This window comes from Vicia villosa, linkage group LG1, assembly GCF_029867415.1.
Source record: "Vicia villosa cultivar HV-30 ecotype Madison, WI linkage group LG1, Vvil1.0, whole genome shotgun sequence".
Classification (NCBI taxonomy): Eukaryota; Viridiplantae; Streptophyta; class Magnoliopsida; order Fabales; family Fabaceae; genus Vicia; species Vicia villosa.
In genome coordinates, this window is record NC_081180.1 from 3,222,137 (window position 1) to 3,234,803 (window position 12,667).

General features: G+C 31.7%; 1 protein-coding gene across 1 annotated transcript; it reads right to left on the reverse strand.

Annotated features, from left to right (window-relative positions):
• Positions 1-4,988: 4,988 nt before the first annotated feature.
• On the reverse strand, positions 4,989-5,638 carry LOC131599656 (cysteine proteinase inhibitor 5-like). The gene has a single exon (XM_058871946.1). The coding sequence runs from the start codon at positions 5,595-5,597 to the stop codon at positions 5,112-5,114; it is 486 nt and encodes a 161-aa protein (XP_058727929.1). The 5' UTR covers positions 5,598-5,638; the 3' UTR covers positions 4,989-5,111.
• Between the last annotated feature and the right edge of the window lie 7,029 nt (positions 5,639-12,667).

The following is a 12,667-nucleotide window of genomic DNA, read 5'->3' on the forward strand; positions in this document are numbered from 1 at the left end:
GTGCTTTCATAAAAAATGAATATTTTATGAAGGGAATGACTTAATGAGTATCATACCATGGTTTAACTTCTTTTTCATTAATTTATTAATATTCCTTATTGTAATTATTCTGCAGGTTAGAATCTTCTGCTGCTAGTGCTTTAGAGAGTGACTTAAAAGTGGTGAAGGACAATTTCTTTGTGCTTTTAATTGGTTTTAGTTGAGAATTGTAGGTTCTAGATTTTATTTTAAAATCATTCTTCATCCTTGTCATCTAGTTGTGAAAATAGATATTTATTTTTCAAGTCACTTGATTTGTACCTAATGAGATTTTTGAAATTTATGCTTATTATACTTAAAATGAAAATGATTCATTGATTCTTGTGGAATATTCCGTGCAGACCTTTGTTCTCTAACTTGAGGACATGTAGTTTAACTAATATATCTAGAGGTTCCCCAAGTGTAGGATAATGTTAAAAATATATGCCCCATGATAAAAATACTTTAATACTTTATATTGGTATTGTATATGAGTTCATAGAGAAAATGAAAACTCTAGTCTTCTATGTTTCATTGAGTTTTAAGATTAGCTTTAATTTTCAATATCAATTACAAGGTTAATCATTAACTAACACTAACATGATATGTTTTTATAATATATTAATTTTTATATTTAACTATTAGTATTTTATAGCTACATCCTATAATAGCACTTTTTAGAGAAAATGCTATCAAACATATGTCATATATTAGCGTTTTTTTTTTGTAAAGTGCTATCAAACATGTGTCATATATTAGCGTTTTTTTTTAAAGTGCTATCAAACATGTGCCATATATTAGCGCTTTGTTTGAAAGTGCTATCAAACATGTACCCTATAATAGCGTTTAATTTGAAAGTGCTATCAAAAACGAATTAAAAAATGCGCAAAATGTCCATTTCAATAGCGCTTAAAGAAAAATGCTATTAAAAACCAGTATTTTAATAGCGCTTTTAAAGTGCTATTAAACCAAAAATATTTACAATAGCGGCGCGATTAATAGCACTTTTAAGCGCTATCAAAAACAAAAAAAAAAGTGCTATTAAATAACTTATTTGGCGTAGTGCTCGTTTCCCCTATCTCACCATAAATCATACAATTGGATTCATTCACAATGTTCATCTTCTTAAGCCTCTCTTTTTCTTTAACCGATACTGGTGTAGAGCATAAGATGAATTTGTGTTTGGGTACACTAAGTCTTGCCCAAACAATGGGATCCTATAAGATGAATTTGTATAATGATCTCTGATGCTATATGCTCCTGTCATCACAGCATTGATTGAACTCCTGTTCTTCATTTGGTTTTTTACCTCTACAATTTTCTTCCAATACCAGCTGGATTGAGATGCAGCATCAAAGTCCCACCAATTTTCTTTCTTTATGTACACATTATGCACCCACTTGATCCACAAATTGTCTTTTTTTGTTGCAATTGTCCATACATGTTTGCATATGGCAGCCCTATTCCACATTAAAGAGTTATGCATGCCTTCCTCACTTTTGCTTCTACAGACTAAATCCCAAACTATGCTACCATGACTGCATTGTCAGTCCACAAGAATTCCCTGCAAACAACATTAATATCCTTGATGATTCTTTTGGGAAGAATGAATATTTGACTCCAATAGGTATGGATGGTTAGGAGGACAGAGTTGACAAGAGTAACTCTCCCAGCAAATGACATTGATCTTGTGCTCCATATTCTGATTTTACTTGTCGTTTTCTCCACAAGGGTGTTGCACTCTTTAGCAGAAATCTTCTTAGCCATAATGGGTACCCCTAAATATCTGAAAGGGGTGATTCATTCTGGAAAATCGAAATGTATCAGCAATTCTTTGAATTTCAATCTCATTCATGCCACAACAATGGAACTCTGATTTGGTTTTTTTGGCTGGAGACTAGAAGTGTTAGAGAAGAATTTTAGGTCCTGCAGCAGGTACAAAACAACCTATAATCACCCTTGCTAAACAAAAGAACATCATCCGCAAAGCTGAGATGGTTCAACTTCAAGCTATCACATCTCTCATGATATTTAAACTCTTAAAGGTCTCCAATTTTCTGCATAAACTCTTGTATTTCAGTTTTTTTGTATTTGACATTTATGTTGTGTGATTTTCAGTATGTTGACATTTTTAATGATGGATATTTAATTTGTTAGATGTGAAAAGTATTTTTTTTAATTCATTAAAAAATGGGATTTAAATATTTTTTTAATCATTTTTATAAAATTCTCATAAAATTATTTTTGAAAATATATAAAAATATGCTTTTTAAAAATCTATAATATACAGGGCTCTAACTTGTCACATCATCTTAACTGAATAATTCTTCCCTCTAAAAAATTCTTACAGAAATTCCTTGAATTGCTAAAAACTCTTTATTTATTATAAAATATAAAATATTTTTTTTAAGTGTTTGGATTATAAAATCAGAATGTCCCCATATAAGACACGAAACATTTTCTCTTTTCCTTTGATATTTTACTTTTGAGAATCCAAAATCGAAACTCATTGCATTGTTTTATTTTCCATAAAATTTTAGTCGAATTATCACACATTCAACTATTTTTGGTAGAGGGAGGAAGAATATGCTTCAAAGCAATGGAGAGATGTGAAATTGTGCCTCAGATCTCAAAAGGAAAATATCTAAGCTATGGAAGTTTGATGTGATAGTGAGTTAAATATTAGACTTAAGAGGGGTTATATTTATTTGCAAGATATTTGTACGAGATGCTTAATGGCTTAGATGGTAAAGGGGCAGAAGACGTTTTAGGGTTGTGCTAAAAAAACCCTGAAAAATATGGGCACTAATTTTAAGGCCCAAGCCCTATGAATTTTTGGCTCTTATATTGTTTAATCCTTGATCGTATATATATCTCCGGGCTCTTCTTAGATGTTTTAGGATCATATATATCTCGGTGATATGTACCCAGATGTATGCCAGAAGATTGTCGATTTGGTCCAACATTTTCATTTAACTTGATATGTTTTAAAAGGTCATGGGCACTGTGGCATTACCGGCGTTCAGAGCGCCAAAATCGTTGACGTAATATTAGTCGAGGGTATAACCGACGTTCAAAGTTCCATTCGAAGTTGACGTGATGTTGGTTAGAGGCTCGAGGGCATGACCGACGTTCATAGCTCTATTCGGAGTTTACGTGATATTGGTCAGAGGCTCGAGGAGATGACCGACGTTTAGAGCTCCATTTGGAGTTGACATGATAATGGTCAGAGGCTCGAGGGCTGACCGACGTTCAGAGCTCCATTCAAAGTTGACGTCATCATATAACTTTATCCAATGGATGTAAACGATATTAATTCTTTTAACATACTTTCGGAGCTTCTTTGACAAAAATGATAAACATTTGTGGAAGCTGATTTTATGGATATCATCATACTTGTTTACTTGTGGGATTATCTTGAAAAGTCTTAGAAGATTATGCTATCTTTAACATGTTTGAGATATTTAACTTAATGAAAAGGATGATACTTACCTTATATTAATAATAAGTGTTTGGTTCTCAATACCTTATATAAATATAAGGTGTCGTGATTGTTATCTGATTGAAAGATATCTACACGAGACAAAGCAACCTAGTATAGATCTTTAGCATGCAATTTTATTACCAAAGAAACATTGAGTAAATTCAAATAATAGCATCACAACAAACATCATATATGCACCAAGAAGATATTATAAAAGAAGAAGAGGTCTTAAACCTAATTACTTTGACCTATTCAGTATCCAGCCTCCAAATAGGTTAGAGTAATTAAGTTTAAGAGTCTTTTATGGCTTTTTCTGAGTTATGGTAGAATGATGTAACGTATAAAGCATAACCGCAAATAACTCTTGGTTATCTCTTCGTTGCTACATATGGATGCCTATTCCGACACACACATCAACTGATTTTACCACTCATCTCGGCTATCACAATCCCCCTACGTGACCATTGGCGGCTACTACCCCAACCATAAAGATAAAATTCCGAGATGTACACTCCTGAAATATTCGCAGATGCATTACTAAGGAAGAAATGTGATTTCAGAGATGTATTTTCGAATTTACCTCAAAAAAATTCGTAGTTGTATCTCGAATTAAATTTTGACAAAAAATAAAATTTGATACGTTCAAAGATGTATTTTCGAAAAAATTCAAAAATATTTTAGTTTTTAGTACTACGTCCCACACCATAAGAGCATAAATATCAGTATTATTTCACCGTTCCTACACAGATTTCTAAGCTACACTGTTAGAAGCCAATAGATAATTAGATTGAAAATGTGTTCTTTAATTTACAAACGTTAGTGTAGTAAACAACGATCTTTCCATCGTTTCTTTCTCTCTTTTTAATAAAAAAGTGTCAAAATCAATATAAGTGAGGTATATTGAGGAGTTTGAAAGGACTCAATTTAAATTTTTTTAAGAATTGTATGAATATTTAAAAAATTGTAATCTAATTGTTTAATTGATTGAAAAGAGTGAAATAATATAAAAAATTTAATTAATCCCATTTAAAAAATTTAAATATATATAATGGATATGGGTGCTCTGAAGATGAAAAAGAAATTGTCATACATTTATACATTTTAAAAAAACTATTTGACCAGTGCATAGGTTTTATCCCGTAGATATTAGTGTAACATTTAGTTTCCTTGATGGATCATTATCGGCTCTTAATTTGGCAACCAATCGCGCAACTTGCTATACTTTTCCACCCTATTTTAACCATTGGCATTATTGATTAGAACAGCTAGCATACTAACAAAAGAAAGAAGTTGCTTGTGAAGGGATGCTTTTGGACTAAGAAATAAGTTTTTATATTCTAAATTATTGAAACTTAATATGTAAATAGTATAAAAACAAATTCCAACAGGAATTGAAACAGTAACTAATACTTGAATGTGTGAATGGGTATTTCTCTCACTGCAGGGAAGCCAAAATAGCAACAGAAACAAAAATTGAAGAAAAAACTGAAAAATAACAATGAACTTTTATTTTTCCAGACATAAACTTTTATTTATATAAATAATCACAATAACAATACATTACATCATAGGGGAATGATGCTATAAGATCCACACAAGTTTTGATAAATTAAGCATGTACGGGTTCAAAGGAAGTGAGGTTTCGGAAGTGAACCCATATCTTCTCATACACAACAGCTTCATAGATCTTCGAAACGGAACCTTCGCCGGCGGAGAGAGTGAGGTGGTAGTTAGTCCCTGCAACAACCTGAGATTCACCTTTGATGACTTTGTTGAACTTCAATTTGGCACCACTTTGCTTGTCGTACTGAGTGACGGCGAAATTGGCGATCTCGATGACGTGAGGATCGTTGATGTCGGCGATGGGGGAATAACCACCGACCGCCGGCGAAGATAGTTTCCTCGCAGACGAGGAGGCTAATAGGAGAATTGTGAGAAGAATTAGGGTTTGGAGTTTCATGATTTCTCTTTTTTCAAAGCTTCGGGGGAGAGAGGGGGAGATTGATGGTGTTGTGTTGGGTAGTTGAGACTTTAGACGGTTATTTATATATGGATGGATGTAGATTGCTTGTACACACAAGTTTAAAGATCGCATTAAATTGCCACGTCTGTGGAATTTGGGATTGCATCTTCATGATTAAGTTAAGTCGTTGGGAAGTAGTATAAGTTGTGTATTAGTGTAGCCCACGGGTGAAATTATTAGATGGGTTAGATCCATGAAGAAGTAAATTCAACCGACAATATAGTTTATCTTGTATAGATCTATATGTTTAATATTTTAACTAGTATATACCCTTGCTTTATAATATATTATTGTCATTGTTTATAAAATTTTAAACTTCATTAAAAATTTAGATTATTGTTTTGATTGTAGAGTGTTTTTTAAATAATTTTATTTAAATAAATATTATATATAGTATAAATATATATTTGAGAAAAAGTTAAATTTTAAGAATAATATGGAGGATCAATTATTATTATATATGAGTTTATAATATTTGAGATATGTTGAATTTCAAGGAGTAATAAAAAAATTAACGTAATTGTAAATAATATAAGAATTATTTTAAATTTTATATCCAATTAATTTGTATCTTAAAAATTCAATGACTTTAATGAATAATTATTTTTATATAATAATATATTAATAACTTTCCACCACTGTAAATTTACAAATTAAATAAAATAAAAAAAATGAAAACTTGAAGAGAGTGAAATGGAGAATTTCTTATATGTCATCCTAATAGTGCTTATTATTTTAAAATTAATTTAAAAGATTTGTTTTATCACGTTATTTGTATATATTTCAGTTCTCATTTTTTTATATATTAATCCATTGCAAGTCATTGTTCTATATAACAAATTGTATAGTCTATAATCATAAAATAGTTCAATAATTAAATATATTTTGATTGTTATGAAAAAAATTTGTGTTTAATATTTGGTCAATCGGTTGCAATACCTAAATAAAAGAACATTATTCAAATTATTGAAAACAGAACAAATTAAAAAATTAGTGTAGGCATAATAGAATTTTTTTTTTCTTAAAACCACAAACACAATAAATGATTATATCATTACTGCAATTAATAATTTTAATGCAACTTATTCTTCCGAGCTAACAAATATATATATATATATAAATTTATTCTTCTGAACTAACATAAAAATATAAATATATAAACAAAAATAAATATATTAAATAAATGTATGGAGTGTATAAAGAGAAAAGAGAATTTTAAAGTGTATATATATTCCCAAGGTAGGAGACGATGTGCTGGCACGCTATCATTGGCCAGTTTGAAAAGTAAAAACGCACGCATTTGCTTGAGAGGGCTCTCGGATCTGGTGCTTCTCATTCCATGACAATACCATGCGCCATCATCATCCATCCATTGAATCGTTTTCGCCCCACATCTAAGTACCAGGGGAAATTACATACCATTTATTCTTCTGATCTAGAATAGGAAAAAAACATATACAATTTATATAAATTAAATTAAATATTTTAAATCAATGTATAGATTTAAAAAAGGGGAAATTAAAATAAATTTTAAAAATTATTTATAAATATATATAATATATAAAAATAAACAAAATTAAATATTCGTAGTCATTGAATAGAGTTAAAAAAAAGGAGAATTAAAAGAAAATATCAAAATTTTCATACCAGATTATTCTTCTAATTCTAATTCTAGTATAGAAAAACTAAATTGAAACAACATGCTGTTAATTATCAATCCTCTTGCCCGCAAAAGGTATAATATATACCTTTGAAATTCATAACCATCATTTAATGTCAAAAATTAAATATAAAAACCTTTTAATGGTATGAATTATATGCGTGAGAATTCATAGAGTCTTATTTATTGCTACTTTTTACCAACGTTTCACTAAATCTTATTTATTGCTAATTAGTATTATTTAATTAGTAGGAGAGGTTACGAATATTATTTGAAGAGGTGGAGTTATAAAAATTTATTAGTATTTATTTAAAGTATTTAATTTATTAGAAGAATACATTTGGGAGGAGGTTATAACTATGTGAAAATACATAAAAAAAAGTATTTATATAGAATTAGTTAATTGATTAAATTATTTATTATTATTATTATTACTACTGGTAATTATTATTATTATTATTATTATTATTATTATTATATTTATTTATTTATTTATTTAATTGAAGAAGTGTAGGTGAATTATGATTATGATAATATATAAAGAAATAGTAAAATTTCAAAATTTTATTTTTATAAGTGTATATTTTATAATTATTGAAGAATCAGTAATAAAGTAATGATTATTTATTAATATTTTACTATTTGATGTTATTGTTAGAAAGATGATTTAATAAAAAAATATTGTTAGAAAGATCAATATTGTTAAAAAAAATAGTGGTTAAAGCAATTGCTTTAATAATATTGTTAGAAAAAAATTGGTTTATAAAAATTGAAAATTCTAAAATCATGCCACATAGGTTAGAGTTGTGTTAAGAGTTGCTAAAATCATGCCACATAAGCATTAGGGTTAGAGTTCTCTTCAAGGTTGCCATCATGACAACCTTGGATTTATATTAAGTAGATGATATTAATTTTGAATAATTGGAAGGAAACAAAATATGATTGAAAATGGTATTATTATTAAACGGGTATGTCCTAAACCTTGGGCCCAAATACACATAAACCTTGGGCCCAAATACACATATGATGACAATCTCTCAATATTGATTTAAAGAATAAATTAGGGAATTGCAAATCCATTCTTAAATTCTAAGAAGGGAAAAAACATCTCATAAAAATTTAAAACAATTTCTTTTTAATTTTAGAGATACATCTTCAGACGTACCATTCGCATCACCGAAACACCTCTCAACCAAGTTACGCTCCATTTTATTTAAAAGTTAGTTCAAAGATGCATCTCCCAATTCATCCTAACAATTTATTTTTAATTTAACAATCTAATAATTTTTTTTATCGAAAGTGCATTTTAGGAATTGTGAAGTGGGAGTTTGAAAATCTCTCACATTTGCATGTTAGTCAATTCCTGAGTTGCATTTTTGAACTATCAAAGGTAAATTTTAATAAAACAGCACTCTGCATGTTCAAACTCCATAACCATTTTTTGCTCAAAATCCTTACAAAAAAATTCTTTCATTCTCAATCATGATTTGCACTCCAAACTTCATCAATCTTGTGTTTCATCACATCAAAAAGAGCAAAAGAAGCTGGAAATTCAAGATAAAGATCGTTTATTTCATTTCTCACATTAATCCAGTTTTTTAGCTGAAAAAGTTATGTTGCGTTCGAAAATGCATCTTTGAATTTTATACGAACTCCTCCGAAGATGCATTTCAAGATTCATCATGTGTTCATTTTCAATTTGTTTTGAATATTTCATGTTATTGTTTGCATTAGATATTGTGCACCCTGATGTTTTCCCAAATCTATTGTGTCTACGGATGCGAAACATGTTGATGTGATGGAGGTAGATTTTGGCAACCAATTTACAAATGGACAAGAGTTTGAATTTTGTGATCGTATGCTTCACTGGATTCGCTCGGAGGCATTCAAATTGGAGTTTGGTGTTGTAATTGAAAGGTCCGATAATGGTTCAGATAAAAGAGTAGCATCCATAATAATAAGATGCGAAATAAGTGGGAAGTATATAACTCCTATCCGAAAATTCAAACGAGATGACACAGTTTCAAGAAAATGTGTGTCACTTTAAGTTGTCTGGTTATCTTTTGTTAAATAACAAATGGAGATTTAATGTGATATGTGGCTTACATAACCATGACATGTGTATTGATCTGATAAGATACAGTTTTTTAGAAACATTTTTCCACTGCACACTGGCCCACCTCCAATTCCAAAATATTGTATTATGTGTACCGGGTAGTTTTCAAAAATGCATCACTTTGTTCAAGTTTATTTAAAATCAGGATACTTTATACCACTGACATCACTAGAGTGTATAGCTCATTCATCAAGGAAAGTCGAGACTTGGGCGGATCATTTTTTGTAAGGGATGCAAGAATTCACCAAATTGAGCGAAATTGAAAGAGAATCAAATAAACAAAAGTCAAAGATAGTACGACCCATAAATATAGATATAACCGGTGATACATGTTTCGATTCATTATAGTTTTTATTCAACGATGAACTTTTGTGGTTAAACATGCTTTCCAATAATAATATTAATGATGTTATATATATATATATAGGGGTGGCAAAGTGGGCGGCCCGTTCCATTTAGACCCGCCCCATTTAAGCCCGTTCAAAAGCGGGGTGGGACGGGGCGGGCCTACTTAGGTGTCCGAGCTCAAAAGTCATGCCCGCCCCGTTTACTAACGAGTCGGCGGGCCGGCCCGCTAAATTTCATTTATTTTTTTATTTTACAATTTTATTTACCATATAATTTACAAAAAAATGAATTATTACCAAAAAGGTCGATAAAATATTTTTTTAACAACGCACAATAGAACTTCAACAAGTCTTAAGTCCAAACACTTCAAAAAGTAAAACAAATAAAGATCAATTATAACAAAAAAAAATTGTTAGAACAAGATTTGTTCTGATCAATATTCTTAGTTTTGATGATAACAAGGATATGAATTTTGTGTGAGATAATGTGGTACTCTAATACATTGCAATTTCCCTTTCAGGAAATATATAAAGAGTATGCACAAATCAGCGCTCAGAAGCTTTGTCTGAGAAGGTTCAGCATGCAACATCAGAACATGGTCTGGCAAGACATCAGAAGATGGTCAAGGCAGAATCAGAACATGGGTCTATGGAAGCATCAGAAGAACTTGAGATCAGAAGCAGAAGCACTGAAGTTCTCATGGTATCACGCTCAGAAGCACTTCAAAGTCAGGAGACAAGAAGATGCTATGCACCAAGCTGTTTGACTCTGATGATATTCAAACGTTGTATACATAAACATCAGATCAGAAGAAAGTACAGGTGGCAGGCTACGTTGACTGACAAAAGGAACGTTGGAAGCTATTAAAGGCAACGTCAGTAGACACAGCGTTAACAAGGCTCGAGGTAGTTCACAAAAGCGTGAAACATTAAATGCAATGCTGTACGGAACACGCAAAGCATTAAATGCTCCCAACGGTCATCTTCTCAAGTGCCTATAATTATGAAGTTCTGATGAGAAGCAAGGTTACCAATTTTGAACAAACCTATTCTGAAAAACTTGCTGAAATGCTGTTCAAATTCAAAGCTCAGAAACTTCATCTTCATCAAAGCTCACTACATTACTGTTGTGATTATAGCTTTTCAGAAGCATTGTAATACTCTTAGAATTGATTACATTAATTTGTAAGTAACTAGAGTGATCAAGTGTTGATCAGGATACTCTAGGAAGTCTTAGCTTGTGTCTAAGCAGTTGTAATTAGAGTGATCACGTGGTGGTCAGGATACTCTAAGAAAGTCTTAGCTTGTGTCTAAGCATTTGTTCCTAAAGTGATCAGGTTGTGATCAGGATACTCTAGAAGACTTAGTCGTGGGCTAAGTGGAAAACCATTGTAATCTGTTGCGATTAGTGGATTAAATCCTCAGGTGAGGTAAATCACTCCGTGGGGGTGGACTGGAGTAGTTTAGTTAACAACGAACCAGGATAAAAATAATTGTGCAATTTGTTTTTATTGTTCGAAGTTTTAAGACTACACTTATTCAAACCCCCCCTTTCTAAGTGTTTTTCTATCCTTCAATTGGTATCAGAGCCTGGTTCTAAGGTGCAAGCACTTAACCGTGTTTAGAAAAGATTCAGGAAGAGAAAAACGCTTCAGTAAAAGATGGCTGATGAAACTCAAACAAATCCAACTGCATCTACATCTGGCTCTGCTGAGCAATACAACGGTAACAATGGTTATACTAGACCACCAGTATTCGATGGTGAAAACTTTGAATATTGGAAAGATAAACTGGAAAGTTACTTTCTTGGTCTGGATGCTGATCTATGGGATCTTCTGTTGGATGGTTACAAACATCCGGTTAAAGCTACTGGTGTAAAGCTCACGAGAAGCGAAATGACTGATGATCAAAAGAAAGATTTCAAAAATCATCACAAATGCAGGACTGTTTTGCTGAATGCTATCTCTCATGCTGAGTATGAGAAGATATCTAACAGGGAAACGGCCCATGACATATATGAGTCCTTGAAAATGACTCATGAAGGAAATGCTCAAGTCAAGGAAACTAAAGCTCTTGCTCTAATCCAGAAATATGAAGCCTTCAAGATGGAGGATGATGAAGATATTGAGAAGATGTTCTCAAGATTTCAAACTCTAACTGCTGGATTGAGAGTTCTGGATAAAGGCTACACCAAGGCTGATCATGTAAAGAAGATTATCAGAAGCTTACCCAGAAGATGGGGTCCAATGGTAACAGCATTCAAGATTGCAAAGAATCTGAATGAAGTTTCTTTGGAAGAGCTTATCAGTGCCTTGAGAAGCCATGAAATAGAGCTGGACGCAAACGAGCCTCAAAAGAAAGGTAAGTCTATTGCATTAAAATCTAATGTTAAAAAATGCACTAACGCTTTTCAGGCTAGAGAAGAAGATCCTGAAGAATCAGAATCTGAAGAAGAAGATGAACTGTCCATGATCTCCAGAAGGGTAAACCAACTCTGGAAGAGCAAGCAAAGGAAGTTCAGAGGCTTCAGAAGTTCAAAGAGATTTGAACGTGGAGAATCTTCTGGTGACAGAAGATCTGACAAGAAGAAGGCTGTCTGCTATGAGTGCAATGAGCCTGGACATTACAAGAACGAGTGTCCAAAACTTCAGAAGGAGAATCCCAAAAAGAAGTTTCATAAGAAGAAAGGTCTTATGGCAACATGGGATGATTCTGAATCAGAATCAGAATCAGACTCTGAAGGAGAGCAGGCCAACTTCGCGCTGATGGCTACAGAAGATGATGGATCAGAATCTACATCAGAATCAGATTCTGAAGAGGTATTTTCTGAACTATCTAGAGAAGAGTTAGTTTCCAGTCTAACAGAGCTTCTTGAATTAAAAGCTCATCTTAGTATCAAATACAAAAAGCTGAAAAAGCAATTTGAATTTGAAACTAAGAAGCTTGAGTTGGAAAATTCTGAATTAAAAGAAAAAGTTTTAAAATTATCCAATAATGTTGGATCTCCTTCTGATTCAGA